General features: G+C 41.4%; 1 protein-coding gene across 2 annotated transcripts in view; it reads left to right on the plus strand.

The window, feature by feature from the left end:
- Positions 1–19,465, plus strand: part of cpne5b (copine Vb) — a 132,736-nt gene that overhangs the window by 10,510 nt on the left and 102,761 nt on the right. For both annotated transcript variants that reach the window (XM_088640193.1, XM_088640194.1), the window contains exons 2-3: positions 15,159–15,199; positions 17,095–17,141. In XM_088640193.1, coding sequence (XP_088496319.1) covers positions 15,159–15,199; positions 17,095–17,141 — 88 coding nt within the window. The remainder of the gene's footprint in view (positions 1–15,158; positions 15,200–17,094; positions 17,142–19,465) is intronic.

The following is a 19,465-nucleotide window of genomic DNA, read 5'->3' on the forward strand; positions in this document are numbered from 1 at the left end:
AGACTTCTGAAGTGCATGTGGAACCTGTCAAAAATAATGGGAGTTCTACTTTGGGCAGTTTTTGTAACAGTATCTGACCGTGTCACTGTTCCACACTTTACAAAGATTATAGGAGATTATTCATACCTATGTGTAATTGACTCAGTTGACATCCTCGTCCAAGACATCCTTCAAGGTTTACACTGAGAAAAATCGAATGCATGGTAAACACTGTTGAGAATCCGTGACTGTGAGGGTACTTGGTGGTAGTTTTGATGAGCTGTGGCTATCTGGGATTTTAAAAGAGCACCTCTTTGGGTCAAACATGAAGTGGAGGGGCAGTTGCACTCATCCTTCACTGCAGAACTGTAGTCAGATGGCCACACAGAGAGTAGACCTTTGCAACACATGTGATGTGCCCTTATTTCAACACAATAATAGAGATTGTCAAAAATCAAATTAAAGACTATCAAAAGGCTATAATCCCTTCCATGCCTAGTCTCATTTACTGCGGGGATGATTGAAGATGCAGGTTTACTGCTGCAAACATCTGCAACTTAAGTTCATCACAGTCCTGTTACATTGCTCTTATTGAAGCAATGACAAGGCAGAGTATAATGGCCCACTGGTGTCTGCTGAATGTTGGGTCATTTTGCTATTAAACACCCATGTGGGGATACAAAAATGCATCGCTCCATCTAACGAAATTGTAGGTTCGGTGAAAAACATATACTATAGTCATGCCCGCATAAGCCAATGTGCCCTGAACTGTAACCACATCACATCACATTGCTTTGCTGATGCTTTCATGATGGTCAACATGAACTGAAGCAGGTTCAGTTCCACTGAATGTGACTGATGGGGTGAGACTGTTTTATATAACAGCTAATGAAACTGCAGAGGTCTGAGGTTTTGCATATTTTCCCCCATTTTCCATTTATCTTCTCTCTCCCTTCCATTCTGTTATTATCTTGCCAAAGTCGAAGGCAGATTATCCCAGTGTGGATTTTCTCTCTTCTTCTTTCAGTACTTCATCACTGCTGGGTGATGGGCCAGGATCTGGCCAGGTGTGTACAGCACTTGTGAAATTCTGTCATAGCTGTGCTGGAATATCTTAAGTTGGATCGGTCCCGCTTGTCCTCATTAATTCTCATATCTATCATGCCCACGGAAAATGGGGAAAAATCTGATCAAAATCAACATGCCCATTTTGTGATATTGGCATGAATACCATCTGAAAAGTGACTTCTTGGATGCATTGTGTGGGAAGCAGGTGGGAAAAGATTGGTGCTTTGTGCAGTTTTTTTTTTACAATGGACACCATAATTTAGAGCAATAATAATTTGCCCCCTGCCTGTATTTCCTTGTCAAGCAGTGCCTTGTGTTCTGTGATGACCATGCACATTTGCCAAAAGATGCAAACTGTATCCCAGAAGGCCAGAGATCAAAGATCTTCCAGACTGCAGGATTAACCTCTTTCACCTTCGATTCCTTCAGGGTCAGCTTTGCATTTTTACAGTGCTTCTGTCCTTTCTTCTCCTTAGGGCCTCTTTGACTCTTAGCGTTCCTACACGCTGCACTTGACAGATATCAGATTCCACGTGTCATGCCTGTGGTCTCAGGAGAGCACAGCTTGGCACATGGCTGTAGCCTCTTTAAGATTCAGTGAAGGTGTTTTGACACGCTCCACGCTGAGGTGGCAGGCTCACTCATCAGCAGACTCTGCACTCCACCGGCTCTCCAGGTTTGGTCAGTAGACCCTGGAGAAGATATTGACATTATGCCAGCAGCAATTACTTCTGCCTTTCCTTGAATTTCAAAGATATTGACATCTTAGTTCTCATGTTAGTTTTATTTTGTTTTCTTTGACTTTTGAGCTCCGAATGTTCTTTAAAAGAAAAAACGTTCAAGCTAAGCATTGGTATGACGATCATGATGACCTGGCAAACTGAAAGATTGATTTTGAATAGGAGAGGTTTTAGGTAACACTGTTTTATTGGAGTTTAACTATTAATCTGGCTTTTCACTGAGTGCAGCTTAGAAAAAATGGCTTATCTATAGAAACGCATTCTTATATAAACCGGTGGACATGTAGTAACTACATATCACCCTCCTCCGGCTGAGCTGCAGGCTTGAATGTAATGATACCAGGAAAATCTCTGAATTTAGGAAATTGCTGCTCCACAGGTGTTGCAATTACGGTGCAGTTTCTGAACAAAAGACAACAGGTCAAAACTTCAGGAGTCATTAATAGGTCCTGAATTTAAAGAATTACTGGAGGAAATGACTCTCTTAATGAAGGCATGCACCACGTGAATCCCATGTTCCATCGAAGAGGCACGTCATGCCGGCAGTCTAATTGTCTTTCCTGTGCTGAGACAAATTACAGCCAATAGTTTCACTGTCCTAAAATAAATCCCCGTTCCCTGCGACTTCAGTCTGGTTGCTGCAGGCTGCTGATAACCAGAGAGCTGCTGTAAATTAAAAAAAATAGCAGTGCGTGGATAATGGCTTTTTGATATTGTCCTGTTATGCGCTCGACTCCCTTCTGACAGAATTACTATCCCTTTCATACTCCCTTTGCGCCGCAGTTGGAGATTTCTCGTTGGCGGTAATTTCAGAAATGGCATTCTTGTGTCTGATCAGATATCATGGGCGTTTAAGGGGCTGAGCTGGCATGGGGGTCAGGGAAGTGTCAGTGAAGATGCATAGTGATGGGGGAGGTGGTGGAAGGGATGGATGATATTGCTGTTAATGGGAATTTAAAGACAAAGCCCCATTTAAGAGGAAGGTGGAAATTAAAATAAAACTTGCCTATTTACTGCGCCACAGGTATAATTCACTGCTGTTAGGCCTGATGTGATCTGTAATTGGCACCATCACAGGCTACTCAAAGAGATCTGTAATTCCTTTAGAATGCTTTTAAGCTTCCAAGTGAGGAATGGTGGTTGAGTTAATGTCCCAATCCTCCTATGAGCACAGTACGTAGACAGTAGCAGAAAATGGGACCAGTTCTCTGAGGTTTCTGCAGAACAATGTGATGTTTTGTTCAGAAATAAGGCAAAGCGTAACATGTAATGCTGCTCTGGAATACATTCAGAAAATAGGAACAAGATGCATTCCAGGGCATGAAGGAAAGTCTGATACTGACAGGCTGAAGGAACTAACCTTTTCAGTCTTGAGCAGAGAAGACTACGAGGGAGCCTGACACAAGCATTCAAAATCCTCAAAGGTATCAATAAAGTCAGCCCAGTGGCAGTCTCTGGAATTAACAGTGAAACATGAGCCAGGGCACACAACTGGAGACTACGTGTAAAAGCATGTGAAACACAACGGTTTTGAATAATTGTGAAATCTGTAAATAGTTGTTATTTTATGCTACTATTCTTATTTCATGAGTACATTTGGAGGGTGCTGTAAATGTGAATAAAAGATCCTCTTATTTTTATTTTTTGATAACTAAACTGTAATATTTTCTGACTGATATGCAACTCTAGGGTTATTCCAGTGCTGTAGGTACAATGTGGAGGTTGCATGCTTTTTCACATGCTCACCTATGGTTTTGCCAGATGCTCTGGTTCCCTTCTACCTGTAGGGTAGGTCACCTACATTAAACATTGTCTGTATAAGAGTTCAGTCCCTGTCTGGTCCTCAACAGGACAGGTGCTGGTCCCCCCATTTCATTACTCTGTCCCTTCAACACTACTCCTGGTCCCTTCACTTCCAAGAAGCAGGTACAAGGATTCATTAGTTAGAGAGTTATGGCTGTGTTTGTAAACACTCAGGAGGTGTCCTGTCCTTGGGACAAGGTTTTAGCTGGCTCACTGCATTTTCAAAAGTGATTTACACATAAGCTAAGCAACTCAAACCAGTCTAGTTTGCAGGAACAGCCAATGCTTCATTAATATATGGTACAATGTGCCTACTGGGAACTGTTCTGGGATTTCAAGTGTAGTTAAGGTGCAATAATTCAATTCAGCTTGAAGCAAACTACTGCAACACCAAAGGGACAGGGCAAGTTATGCTGTGCATTAGGAACAAGGTCTAAGAGCTAATTAGAGCACAGCTAATTCAATTAACCTGACACCTCAGGTGGATCTGAGGGCTCTATTCTCGCAGAATTGCGCGGAGTTCACACTGCACAGTCAAATCCGACTCACCAACAGGTTGCTTGTCTCAGTCGCATATAATTGCTCTTTAATAAAGCAAATCGTGCGTCTGTAGAGCTGTCAGCTGGAGGGATACACTGCTTCTGCAACAAAAGCATTCTGCCTTGGCTATTACCGTCACACAAAGAGCAGAACTCGATTATCTTTAGAGAACAAGACACTGTTCACTGGCTTGAATGCTTTTTTTTACCAAATGTGGATAGGATAAAAAACGGCTAATTATAATCATTACAGTGAACGTAACATAGCAGAAAAAATTGATATGATATGCTGCATTTCTGCTTTGCTAAAAGTCGGATGGATGTGTGTGAAGTAACCTTAAATGTTAAAACTCACATGTTGGCCACTCTTGATGTATGTGATTACAGGCTTTCCCCAGAAAGGCATGAAATACAGACCAGATTCCATAGCTACTGTAACTCTGGTCTCAAGCCTTCTGTCTCTAGCAGAAAAGCCAGGTTAGGGTTTGTATCAGAAATACCAGCCATCTGCAAGAATATCAGAGGTCCAGAGATACATTTTTGCAGTTTTAACATGTTTAGCCTGAGTGGCTCAATTAAAAAAAAGTGTTTGCTCGGAGCCCTTGAGTATAACACTAATCCACTGTGACTGAGGTTTTCCAGGTGGCACACCACTGGCTGTGCTGCTGGGGTTGGGCGAGGGTCAGCTGATCAGGGCTTCTAATGCACCAGCTGGCACCCAGTTAGTCATAGGAGGCTCTGGTTTGCAGAGACATCAGTGAGAGATGTGCTTTCTCCTTCTACAGCTGTGGAATTTGACATGACCAGTGGCTTTGAAGGTATCTAAGCATCACTTCAGCATGCCTCATGCTAGGGTTCCTCTGCCAGCCTTGGGATTTGAACCAGTAACCTTCCAGTCACAGGCGCAGATCCTTAGCCACAGAGCCATCGCTCCATCCTCTAAGTATTAAAACTACCGTCATTTTCCCATTGAGTAGGAATTAAAACACCTGAAAGAAGTTAAATAATATTCTAAATATATATATATACCACACTGCTACTATTGACATGCAAGTGGGGGGAGTGGGGTGACCTAGGCCAAGGCAACTTCCGTTCCAAATGATCAACGAACTGTAACACAACTGTAACTCTAAATGTACACATGAGAGTTACTGGTGCAAGATAAATTAATACAAGGTGGAAAATTGGCGATATAAATCATGCAGTATGAAGCAGGTGGCAGAAGATGGCCAGAGATGGCGCAGTGCAGTTGTGTCTGAATGTGCATTATGGATGGGGCTTGGAGGAGATCCCTTTTTCTTCTCACCTCTCTGGCTTTGCTGTGAGCTGGTGATAAACACGATTTTCACAAACATGAGATGAGCTCCCCACCCTGATGACCAGGGTCTCGGTGGAGAAGGGATGTCTTGGTGAGCATCGCCTTGGGGAGGAAAACAGAAGGCGCAGATGGAAATGCCCCTTGGGCTACCCATGAAAACCGATGCTAGAGGAAAGTCTGTGGGATGCAGGTTTGTGAACTTCTGGAGATTCATCTTTGCATTTACTATGGCAGCTGTTTAGGTTGGTCTCATTCCACAGTAGCTTCTGGCTGTTGCCTGGTGTTGAATGTAATTTGCAGTTTATTTTTTCCTTCTTGGATATTTGCACTGCAAACGGCAAATGATGTCCAATAAGCTGTGAATTTCGGGGGAGATTTTCATTTGAGTGCACTAATATTAGCTTGCTAATTTGCTTATATCGCCATTTCTCTTTGTGAATGCACAGTTTATCCTGGTGGTGTTTTATATGGAATCCCTACACAATCAAGACATTTGAAAACCATTGATTAGTAGAATAATTAAGAAGTCAGTGGGAAGCGCATCTATCACAGGAATTCATTTTGAGAATTACAGATAAGGCAGCATCTGATCTCTGTACAGATATCACAGGCTTCTTGTATTTGCGCCAAGAGATAAAAAACGAGAAGTCTTATCTACTTAAAGACCACCTCATTGTGTAATTTTATTGATCTTACTGATCTCTGAGCCTTTTGTAAGACTAAAATAAAGCTGAGTGAAGCATTTTGTAAAGACTGGTACCAAGCAAGTCTTCCTGTCTATTGCCATAGTGATTGATATATTTATGCTGTATCTGTGTAATAGGGATAGAAAGTCAGGTAAACATTCATAAAGGATGATTCATGAAATTGGAATGAACCAGGTTCTGAAATAGAACACAACTGTGGTTGATTTTTGACTGTATAATATAATGCATAAATATTTACATATAAAACATATATGTACTGTACACATACTGTGTATTTAATTAATATTGTAAATATAAGGATTATAAAAACAAAGCAACAAATTCTTAGACTTTTTTTAATTTCTGCTAGAGAACAAATTGTTCATTTTGTGATCCTGTGACCAACAGAACTTCAACAAGTTCAGTAAGCAGAAATTAGTCTTACTGTGCTGTGTGGAGTGCTCTGTCAGGCTAATGAAGCAGATTAATCTGAAAATCTGAGAAGGTGTTGTAGTGACAGCAATGTAGTTTCAACATCATCTGTCATTTTTGTAAAGTGAAAATCAGGTGACAGGACACCTTAGCTCCTGGTGCCATGGCTCATATAAAGTGTTTAAAACAGCATCCTGACTCTAGAAACACTTCTGTATCACTTTTGAATTGAATCTCTGCCATATACAGCGAGTGAACAGAGTGCACAAGAGGAAAGTCAAGTGAATAGCAGTGTGCTCTTAATACGGTGGAGACTAAACTCTTTTTAAGGGTTCCCACTCTACTGACACTGCATCTATGTTTAGTGAATCTTAAGTCTGTGAACTGAAAAATATTTTAAATCTTTCAAAGTCTAATGATCAGTCTTTATGATCAATACATCAGTTGGAATAAAAAAAAAACCCAGAAGAAACAGCACCAGGAATGAGAACCGTGATTTAAGCTTCTGTTGTAGCAAATGAGTGAAACCATGGCAGCAGTGAAGATGGGTGCATTATGGAGGGAATTAAGACCCCTTGATATTAATATCCTGTCTTACAGATTTGTTGTGAGGGTGAGTGCTTTGTGTCATGTGGGACTGTAATTGGATAGATTTGGATTGAACTTTGTCAGGACACACCGACAGGTATAGAACTCAGACGTGTGGTGGAGACTCGACACTCTCCCTGCTCTCATTTACAAAAGACTGTCTTTGCATAAATAATTAATTGCCACACTGTTTGAAGTTACAGCTGCGAGGCGGCTTTTTACACTGCCTTCATTCTGCTCTTACTCTCTTGCCTTGAATGTGCTGTTTATCACCATAGTCCCGGGGGCAAAAACACCAGAGCTACAGTTAAGCTGGCTCTAACAATTTTAAGGTGTCAGTGAAAACAGAGACATTTAGAAAAAGATTTGTGTTTTGGTATCATTGGGAACATGTACCTACTTAGAAAGAAAGGGAGAACCTAAGAAGGTCGGGGATGGTGAAGGATCCTAGTAGGTTGCATCATTTCAAAGCACAGATAGTGAAGAACAGTCTGTCTGATTGTATGGAGAATATATAACATAGTACAGAATATCAGAGGCAATCCAGAACAGTGTGTAGCATGGCAAAGATCCAGAATGTCAGAGAACGAGCTAGAATGATATATGGAGTGAGAGAGATGACACAGAGCATGACTTAGTGGGTGAGGCACAACCTAGAAAAGGGAAGCAGAGGAGATGGCATCTAGAACGTTCTATGGACACCAGAGACAATCTAAAACTGCGTGTGAGATAGGACAGACTCGAGAGCGCTTCATGAAATGGGAGACTGTGTACAAGATATGATGATATGAAAGGTACAATCTACAATGTTTCAGGAACAATCAGATTCTGTAAAGGATATACTGCACAGTATTGCTTCTTTTAATAGAAGTACAAGGTCAGTTGAGTATCTAATACTTTGAGGGTGTTGAAAACCTTTACCACAAGCTTCCAGGATGGCTTATTATAGCCAACCATTTGCATGGGAAGCCTGATGCATTTTGTTCCAAATGCGGGGATAAAAAAAACAACACATAAAACAAATGGTTTAATGGAAACTGCTGATTATGATGCAAACACCTCCTCCTGTATTTAAGAGCTTTTCAAAGTGCTGACTAAATGCAATCCCTTGTAATTCGAAATAACAGCCCAGGGAAAGAAGCGCTCATTACCTGGGCGTTTGTCCTGTGTGCAGCTGTGGTGAGGGCGGTGATTACAGGCATCTGCAGCCTCTGCTGCACAGGACCCCCGAGGGACAGTGTGTTCCCCAAGAGGGAGACGGACAGAGAAAGTGGAACTAAAAGGACAAAGAGAGACGCTGTTCAACTTGGATCTCATGTTTTGTTCTATTTTTTTAGAAAAATTGCAGAATAACTGTAAGGTGGCCACATTGTGATGACTGCTCCCTTGGGCACAAGCTGGGTATACCGTGGCTTCAGACCCCAGCAAAGCACAGAGAAACGTGCAGGTGTGATGGATTGTGGGAAACTGTGGTGAAGCTCAGTAATGTTATGAATGTTATTGCCGTGGTAAAACCAGGGGAAAATTAGTGTACATCACTAACGTGTTGAATGTGCGTGCAAAAACAGCCCTTCTTCTGGCTGAGCACTCTCGTGAGAATTGGGTTTCCTATTCACCTTCAAGACAGAGGGGCTGCCACTAATGTACGCTAAGAGGAGGAGATTTGGCTAGGCCATTTATCAGGCATGGATAGATTTGTTGGTCATGATCTGTAACCTGAAGAGGGTCAGGGGGTGACACTGCTATTGTGCCCTTGAGCATGGTTCTTTACTCTCATTGCACCAGTGCAATCTCCTGCACCTAACTGTATAAATGGGTAATGCTACTGTATAACCAGCATCCAGTGCAGGGAAGAGTCATGCACTCTCAGTGCTCTTGGTGCTGCAGAAATCACTAGGCGTGGGCTCAGCCTTTACTGGTGATTTTTGATACAAAAATTAAACTCAGGCAGCTGTACGGTACAAACCTTTCTCTCACAAAGCTGGTTTTGTACAAATGTCTGGGTCTCACTTGCTACTGTTGAAGGAATTTTCCAATGCTTCCCCTTAGAAGACAGACAGGAGTCCGTCTCAGAAGTTAAAAAAAGTTTTTATTTCATGCGCATGGGAGTGAAACATATGCGTGGCATATTTTTCTCAAGGTAATTTAACTAGAACAGTCCTTAAATATTTTTTTGTTATCTATCATGCTTCCCTGTGCTTATAAGATTGGCAGTGTTCCAAAATCACGCACATCTTTCTACCTCCCTATTTGCTAAAGATCACTTTTTTTAATACAATTGGTAACTTAAGTTAACACGCATTCCTACTGTATATAACGGTATAGAATTACATAGTAGCCCTAGTGTCCAGCATTCTTCCAATCCTGTTCAAACCAGTTCTGAATGTCCACCTTAGAAAATATTGCATCTTCTTCAGGAAAAGTGTGTACAAAGTTCACAGGGACCCTCTCAACACTACAAGTGCTAGATTAGCTCTGCTGTGTGACTGGCACTAGATCTTTGAGTGCAGAGGATAACCTGTCCTGGTTTAGATATCTCCAAATCTCAGTGGAGTGGTGTTGGTGAGGAAGAGGGATCCTAAGAAAACCTGCAAAGGAGCAAAAGCAAAAGTCAATGTCGAACCACGACATTCCATGCTTATTCCTCACTGCCAGGAATATTTAGGAACAAAATGTGACTTTTCAGGCGGGTGATTCTTTTAAAAAAAAAAGTAAATACGTCAGCCATAATCCCTCAGAAAGAAAAGAAAAAAGTAAGAAACTTACAGATCAGTCAGACCTTTGCAGCTGCGTATCTGAGCTGTCTGTGTCTCTCTACAGAAATATGTTCTCAGCAGCATTCCGCCTTTTTTCTGGTAGTCTGGCTGCAGCCTTTAACTAACTTCCTCACAAAAAGGCTCTAAATTAAACCTTAAATGTATCATATTCAGATGTAGGTTGCATAGTTGTGAAATATATCCCAGATCTTCTTGGGCAAAGTCCAATCTTACTTGCAACAGGTGGTATTCTATGTATGTGAGAGAAATAAAAATAGCCAAATGTTTTATGTTTACAAGTGAGCTAGGGTATTTTGTGCTTTGTTTTCAGTGTCACAGGATGCAACAAAAATACAATCCATTTTCCCTGACGTTTCTGTTTTTGGCATTTGACTAAACCCCTAGCAGATGATGGTTATCGATTATACTATTCACTCAGATAAAACAACAGCCAGAAAATGTTCCAGCATCCTCAGGACAGTCGATTATCGTTGAATCCCTGTTGTTTTTCCCTAACCTTTAGTGAAAGTCTCTCGGTGTGACGTGGAGTGTTTCGCTCTTCCACGAGGCCATTAATGCACAGCTGAACAGAGCTGGAGAGATCAAAGCTACCCAGTACAGGATTTGACATGCGGAGACTGGGGAGGAGATAGAGATCTAAAAAAAAAACAATACTGTGTGGATTGATATGGTAAAATATTTATATTTTAACGGGAACATCTTTAGATAGGCCTCCTCTTGTTTTTCTGAGGAGAGGATGGTTCTGTACATACCAAGCTAGGAGATGAAACAGAGAAAGGCAGATTCTATATAAATAGACTCTGAAATACATTACTTTGCCTGCATTAATTCACTGTTAATGCAAGCTAAAATTATACAGTACCTGTGTAGTACATTTGTAGAAAATAGTTCTATTTGTCTGTCTGCAAGTCTCCCTTTTGATCGGTCTGTCTATGGTTGGATTGTACTTCGATTATATTTTGGAATGCATAGAATTCCTCCTATTTATTCCACCAGTATTTAAAGATGCTCACATGTAATGTAGCTTGTAAACACAGCTGACACAGTAGATAAACAAATCTCACGAAAGCTTATATTGTGGAACGTCTTCTATTCCAGCTTCTGATTCCAATCCCTGCACATTACAGCGCTGTAAAAATTTAAAGTAATATAATTCATTTATTGATGTATGTTGCAGGGTCATTTTTGATACCTTTAATTAACTAAAGTAGGCAATGTGGATTTTGAGGGATAATTAGGCAGAATTATGCTGGTTTGCTCTGCTCAGGAGAGACTAACTGCACCTCTTATTTCTATATTTATCTGAGCCAGAATCTCTCAATAACTGTAATTAATGTTTTGCTTAGTTTCCTTAACTGTTTCCTTCCTAGATGTCTCTAAAAAGTGAGATACTGCATTTCTCCAAGAGTGACAATTTCTGGTTGAAATGTGTTTAATGGGTTCTTATTGTACTTTACCCTTATGGTTACAAAATACAGGAGCTAATCAAGTTAAATGATTGCAATGGTCCTTAAATTGGAATTGTTGGCATGGTTTTTCCAGTTGACTTTTATGGAGTAACTTAATAGCTTCAAATGAAGAAAGAGATTTTTATTGTTACTTAGGTTCAGCAAGCCATTAATTTCTGATTAATTTCTGGATTTTTTTAAACACCCACAACTATGATATAGACTTTGCAAAGCATCTGTGCTGAATTGGATACAATGTACTCTATTTCTTGGAGAACACAGATTTTTCGTTCTATCACACAGTGAACCCACTGTTTTTCCTAATATTTCAGAAATTGAGACAAAAGTATTGCTAAAGCTCTAAAATAATTACTTTTAGTACAAAGTCTGTAATATTGCATGGATCTCACAGAGAGACCAATATGGTGTGGTAATTGTATATTTTTTTATGAACTGCCGACTCCTGTACAAATTGCACTGGAGAAATACAGTATGTTGTAAATATACAGTAGCTTCTGTGTGCACATTTGAAATACAAATCTTGGGGCTCATGAGTACATCACCCCTTGGTAGGTAGACCTCCATGGTCCAAGCGTTGTGTATCCATTTTGCTAAATGAGAGCCATTGGGATTCTCTGGGCGGTGGCACACAGTTGGCTGAGCGCCTCTGGATGAAAGGCTAGGATTCGTTGTCCAGGACCCTCTCAACTGTCCACTCAGCAGTGACTCCTGCGACTCGTGTCAGAGGAGCACGCCTGCCCTTCCTCGTTCTGGCCAGGCAGCACAGAAGTAGTCGAGTCGAGACATTAAGAAATAGTTTACTGGTTCCAGCCTGGGTTGGTATAATACTGTGAAATAAGAAACTGGCATTACTCAGCACCTTGGATGTAGGTTAAAAAAAGGGCCGTTACCTAAGGATAGCTTGCTACTGTACACACTATGCAATGAGAATCTTCCCTTTTCCTCTATTTTGTGCATAAATGCTCCCTAAATCAGAAGTGACAACTGAAGAAATCTATTTGATTTCATGCTTTGAAATGTGACCCATTTCTGTGATTTCCAATCTTTTATGGTGACGCAGTAGTCTTGTGTGCTACAGTTTTCGGCACTTAGATATCCTGAGTGCACATTGAATGGGAAATGTCACTTCATTTTAATGTGATGTGCTACTATTTAGCATCTGTGTTTTTACTCTTCCTTCTTCTTTTATCCAGTTTTTTTTGGGCTTTCATTTGTGGGAGTATCACTAGTTTGTCTCCGTGCTGCATGCTGGACTCTCCAGTGCCCTAGAGATTAAAAAGTGAGAGATACAGGATTTGGTGACTACCTTGTACTCTGACCCACCTTTCCTGTGCTTATAGCTGGCAAGTGTAAGACGCAGGGAATGACGCAAGATGCCCAGAGGCACACCTGTAGGTTACTGAAAATCCGCGTTCCGCAGGAGAAAGATCATGGTGAAGGAGGGGGCAGATTGTATCGGAGATGTCATGTCATCAGTCAGAGATTTGGAAAAGGTCAAGGCGCTATCACATTCACAGCTCTCTAACTATCTCTTCCTGAGTATGGTAGTGAAAACACTGATTGAAGAGGTCCTGCAGGCAACGCAAGAAGAAACAGACTCCTGTAACAGCTATGGGTTACTTCCGCGCCTCAGTCAGAACGTTGTTCACACCACCCTGCAGTCAGCCATCTTGCTGGCCTGACTGGCTGTTTTGCCTGAATTTGCATATTGACAGCAAAACAAGCAACTGTTAATTTTCAGAAGCGTCTGTGACATTAGACGGCAAGCGAAAGAGGCGGAGGTAGGAAGGAAATAATTACAGAGGTGCAAGGGAGCAGAAAAGCGGGTGCATCGAAGAGTCATAAGTAAATAGTTGTGCGTGCAACCAACAATCAGGCTAGTATTGTTTACTGAAACGCCAACAATGCACAGTAATGGTACTCCTTATCAAAATTCGCTTAACAGGAAGGATTGCGACGAGTTCTTCATTGCTGATGCCTGTGACATTTTCCAAATTGAAACCTGATTACTCACAGTTAGGAGCCCCATTTCCACATCTCATTAAAGGCCAGCAGCCTGTCTTGCTCTGTCTGAGCCTCTCTCTCTCCCCCAGCCAGCACTGATATTGGAAATAGCGGGGCATTAGTGTGCCACTACCACGATTCCTAGGCATCATTACCCTCAACCGGCCGAATGGTTTTCAAAGGCTGCAGGTGTCAAAAAAGCTGAAAAGAAAGGGGAAGTTCTAAGACCTTTGCTGAGCACGGTATTCGGATTGCGGGTGAGAGCAAATGGCTATTGCTAGAAAAGCAGGGAAGCTGTACAACCTGGCTTCTTGAAATTAAAAGTTGCCCAATCATCACCTGGCCAGTCTGCTCTCCTACCTACAGTACACATCCAAATGGAATTTCTCCAGTTTCAGCAGCGCCCTGGGACTGGACATTATGTATCATTGAGGGAACCTTTACAATTGAGAATCTAGAATGATTTGGCCAAACCCTCCCTGGGCACTCACAGTCACTCAGGGACTCTGCAAAACCAACATCACCTGCTGCTAACCTGGGAGCAGATGTGCACAGGTTTGTGTCCAGGTATTGAGTGGGAAAAGTGGGAACCCTAGCACAAACAGAACTGTGTTTCTTCTATCAGGTATCTTGGCTTCTCCTTATAATCCCTGCAGTTTCCACTTGGGCTGCTCTTGTCTGCTACCGACTCCATTGACCTGTGTCACGCCTCAGCTTCTGAAAGATGCATCAGGTTGTACGAAGAAGCTTGTGATAAATTGCCTGTTGATTGGAGCCCTAACAACGTTGACTTCTCCTAAAACAAAACAATTTTCTGTAGGCCCTCCATAGTACGCACAGTAGATCAGATTTGTGCACAGCATGCAGGCTATCAGACGCTGCTGCGTTTGTGTGCTCTGCTGTCAGCTTGCTGCTGTGCCACGGCTCTGTCTTCTCCTCAGGGGTGCACTGGTGACTTCCCCTTAACCTGGGGATTGTGATGTCAGATTATGTGTAGCCACAGCTTGATTCCATGGTGTCAATTTGACATTTATTCAGTGCACTTGCTGGTGAACAAGCACTGATTGTGGCCTTTGATCTTGGTGTGCAAGTGCCTTAATAGCGACCGCTGCACATTTCTGTCTGGCTTGCCAGTGATAGTCGTGTGTTTTCTGGCAGTTAGGAGACTAATCTTAAGGCATGGCTTAGAGAAGTCACTACTCCTGCATTGTTTGTTTCGGCACTGTATTGATCCTACTGCGTGGGAAAGAAAAAGGGAATAAATGCCTTGCAAGGGTGAGAAACATACAGTATAGGTTCTAGAGCTGCTTTTTGATTGCTTATAGTTATTTATCAAATAAGGTGTAGCTCCCTTTGGTGATTCACTTGCTCCTTTATGGTAACATAATGACTCTGAAATAGGTTATGATTAGGGAAGAGTGCACTATAAACTCGAAAAGAGTTGAAAACCTTTCAGTCTCTTCGGATTCTTCGTCACGGCTCAAAGATGCCTGGAGAGAAGGACTCATTGTGGTTCTCCACGTTAGACATGCTGATCGAGACATCTTGTTCCTATGCAAATTATTGCTATAATTCTTCAACGCAACATTAACATTTTTAAGTCTCTTAAAAAACACACACAGCTCCAAGCGTTTGCTGCCCAGCTGGAACCCCCATTCAGATCAAAGATCAGCTTGACAGCCTGAACAGACGCTGCAGCAGTTGATCTCTAGATCAGCACTCATTGTTCTTTTCTTTGTGTGTTTTTTTTTCCAGGAATCTGTTAGATAAAGACACCTTCTCCAAATCCGACCCACGTGAGTAAAAAATAAAAACTTTTTTGCTTTCTCCTGCATAAAATGAAAAGGTCTGAAATCAAGCAGTGCAGCGAATGCTTTTCAGATAAGGTGATTTTCCCCACATGTGCCATTGTCAATGTTTAAAAATAATGTGGGGGGCATGTACTGTAGGATTTGACTGAATAAAATATATTTAAATTAAATACATTTAAATGTATTGTTATAAACGAAGCTTGAAAAAGTATGCTTGTGGGGCTTTTTCATATCTTAATTGTTATTGTTTTTTGCTGCCTTGCCTGCTTGTGTGCTGTATTTGTCATGTATTCCACTGGATTGACATTCATTAGGCATGCTTTTCATCTTGGCTCTTCTTTACTACAGTATGCCTGTCTAGATCTTACCATGCTTTTGAATGTGATTTTGACACACTATCACTTATGTGTATTTTTCAGCACAGTCATATACCGTATGACATGCAGTTCAGGTACTGTTTTTGTACTGTTGAATTTCCTTGTGGACTTTTCAACAGTTTCCACGTGCATGTAGGCTTTCTCCCTTCTCTTCCTAGTTCCACTGTTCCTTCAGGAAAGTGAAAACTTTTATGCTAAGAACATGTTACCTCAGATCACCGAAAGTGCTGTGTCTGGCAGAACTTCTCTGCTTATGATGAAGTCTTGCAGCTTCGGTTTAGAAAACAGAGAGTGAAATCCGCAGAGGATTTCAGTCATCCAGCCCGGGTTCCTTCGACAGCGATTTTAAAAACACAAGCACAGCTCCGTTTGAGAACATGATGATGAGACACCGAAACAGGAATGGCTCTTTGGAGGCCTGAGGTTTTCAAGCTCTTTCAGCATTTCTTATTCCTGCTGCTGCACAATAGTAGTAACCTTATGTGAGACTTTTACAGCAGCCCCACTCGCTTTGGCCTCAGGTTCAGCTTTTATTTTTGCAATCTCTTTAATGTCTGTTTTGAACATGGAGCTTGAGGTTTTCTCCCTTGAGGCTGTGCGGATCATAGCCAGATTCCTACTGTTGTATAAATTCGGTCCTACCAAGATACCAGGCTAGATAATGCTTGCCCTCAGATATGTGGCTTACCTCTCTCAAACAATGTTAACCCCAGCATCTTGGCTAAATTTCACTCCAGGCTCACATGGCCTTCTTAAAGGCTTCCTTATTTTAATTGAGATGGGTGCTGCACTCCAGTGGTGGGTGAAGTCAGACTCCTGTTATATAAGTGAAGTGCTTTGTGATTTGTTTTGGATGAAAAGTGCTGTGTAAACACAAGGAATTAATACTGTCTGAGCCAGTGTAGCAGAGAGAGCTCCACCTTCTGTGCACACCAGTGAGCCCAAGCTTGATCAAAAGCCTCACTGTCTTTTGGGTTTTTCTCACTATTCTTCTGTCTGAACTCAAAATTACTTAATTGGACCTTTAAATACACATGTCATTAAATTACGCTTTCAAATTACTTTAAAAAGTATCTAGAAATTTCCACATCTGTAAAACCTGGAACCAACCAAACAAAAAGGTTTACTCTGGTGCAAAATGATTTAAAACCTTCTATGAAGCCAAGGGTAGCCAAACACTAGACCCTCCATAATATTGCAGTGCATAGCTTTCATACTACCAGCTGTTTATGCAGTCCATTATTTATTTTCTTGTGTTGATTTCTTCAAATAAAAAAAAACACAAAGCCTTTAATGTGTTAAGCACTGATGTTCTGGAGGTTTCAGAAAAGACCCAACAATATAAGGTTTCACTTATTCCTCATCCTTTTTGAATTAGCATTTTTTATTTAATGAAGGAATACTAAAGCAATATCATGTATGGCTTCATGTATACAGTGTCTCTGACCCTAACCCTGCACTGATCATTTCTGACTCTTTGGATTGTTTCTTTTCCTCCTCCAGTGTGTGTCCTGTACATTCAAGGAATTGAAACCAAACAATGGAGAGAGGTAAGTGAAAGACTCAAGAAAGTTTCTCAACACAAAAAGTAAGCTGTTACTGTAAACTCTGCTTTGACCGAAGATTAATTCCGTAGGCTCTGTTGGCTAGAGAACACTTCTGCAGAGAGAAAATCAGTTTTGTACTGGTGATTAATGACATTTAAAAAAGCAAATTAAGAAATTATTGCACATACTGTATAACAATATAAACTCTATTCCACTTGCATTGTGTTCCCCATTGGCAGTAGTATTCATAAATCCCTATTGAATTATGTGCTGGACAACTGCAAGAATAGCCTGAACAGGCTCTGGCATGAGTTCTCCAGGATCATGAAAGACTTATAGCCCAGTCCCATTTCATCTTTGTAGCAGGATCATCTTTATCTTCTGGGGGTGCGATGGGTTTAATGGTGTTTGGGATTGAGCTGGATGTTCCAGACGTTTTCCGTTAAAATTGAGTTCAGCAATTCTTTAGGCCAAGGAACATGATGGGATATACAGTAGTCTTATGCAACTCAAAGCGCCCACAAGTTGTCTGCCAGCAGGTACTATGAACAGTGGGGTTCTAAGAGCACTTGCTGCTTCCTGCACTGGGACAGTGTATGACTACTCTGACTTTGACCTGTTGGAGGCTTTTAATCTATTTTACAAAAAGATTCCAGATTATCAGTCTTGACAAGTTGATTCCTGAGGATCTTCGAAGAAGCTGAGAATCACAGTTATTTGTTTTTTAAATTATTTTATCGGGTTCTTAATGTGGTGCAGCAAGGTGGTGTGGAGGATAGTGATGCTGTCTTACAGCTCATGTGTCTAGGGTTCAGTCCTGGGCTGGGACACATTGTGCAGAGACAGCGCATTCTCTCCATGTTCGTATGGTTTATTTCCAGGTTCTAACACACACTGCCTAGTATAACTGTCATCTGTTCCCATTTTCGTGTGTGTGTGTGTGTGTGTGTGTGTGTGTGTGTGTGTGTGTGTGTGTGTGTGTGTGTGTGTGTGTGTGCGCCCTGTGATGGACTGTTGTCTTGTCCAGTGTCTAGTCCAGCCTTGTGCTCTGTACTTCTGGGATTGACTCCAAGTTTGTACTACCCTCACCAGTAATCAGCAGCTTTCTGATAATGACAAATGGCTTTAATATGTGTTAATTTGAAATCGATATGTGTACCTTGAGAAAAAAGGCACAGAACTGTGTTTTACTAATAACATTTGATTAAATTTTGATTGATTTAAATCACATTAAAAAAATAAACACGATCTGCAATAAGGAGATTCGTTTCCTCTTTTGGTCGTCTGTGTGTGGAAAAATAGCTAGATTTCATGTTAAATGTCTGTTTGGTTTTAGTTGGTGGAGTTAAGCAAAAATGCTACCATTCGTGACATAGTGAGTCCTGAGTGGTGCTATTATGTTTAGAATTAAGGAAAACACTTTGTAGATTATTTGTAATCATCTCCAGTAAGAAACAATAACTGCTAGTTTATGCGTGTGGTTATTTTCTGGTACAATGCCCATAAATAAGGATTGGTTAACTGTATCATCAGACCCAGCCATCTTAATGGCAAAGCAATTCCATTAAAAATTCGTTTCTGGTCTGTTTAAATCAGGACTCAATCTGCCAATTTCTGAGCAGGCATTCCCTTTCTTCTTGGACACAGACTGAGATTTGAAACTCTTTCTTGTCACGTTTTCCAAAATATTGAATCCTCTTGTGTATGATTTGTCCACATGCTCCAAGCTGTGGGCTCAATTCATTTCCTGTTTTGTGAAATTCTGGATGAGCAGCTCGTTCCGGCAACAACAGCTCTCTCTCTCTCCCTCAATCTCTGTGTGCTGTTGGAAGTGGGGCACTGGCTTGAGGGCAGAGCTTTGGCTTTTGTCTGCCTTTGGAATCTCGCTGGAAAAAGCGACAGAAGAACGGCAGGCAGTGTGACACTTCGTTATGTGGCCGCGAAGTAGCTGTCTTCTACTTTTTTGAAAGGATGTTTCATTTTTCTCACCTAGTCAAAATGACGTGCAAGGGGTGAGAGATCTCCAGTGGTTCAGCCTGCAGAAGCGCTGGTTCAAATCAAGCTCTACGGCAACAGTTGTCAAAAACCTGAGTCTGTGTTGGGGCTTGGCCGGGATTCTTCCTTTGGAGTGGATTCGCCAAAGATCTTCGCTCCACTGCTGTGAGCCGTGGCATAACAAACAATTCTTGATTTCAAATAAGTTGCAAAAATACAAATATGCACCATATCAAAGATGATCTACAGTATAGAGGAGAACAATGGACAAGTAGCCTTCATGGGCTTGCTGTTAGCATGCATGATTGTTTTTCGAGCCTCCAACAAAAACA

The sequence above is a fragment of the Lepisosteus platostomus genome, chromosome 7 (genome assembly GCF_059453375.1).
Source record: "Lepisosteus platostomus isolate fLepPlt1 chromosome 7, fLepPlt1.hap1, whole genome shotgun sequence".
Classification (NCBI taxonomy): Eukaryota; Metazoa; Chordata; class Actinopteri; order Semionotiformes; family Lepisosteidae; genus Lepisosteus; species Lepisosteus platostomus.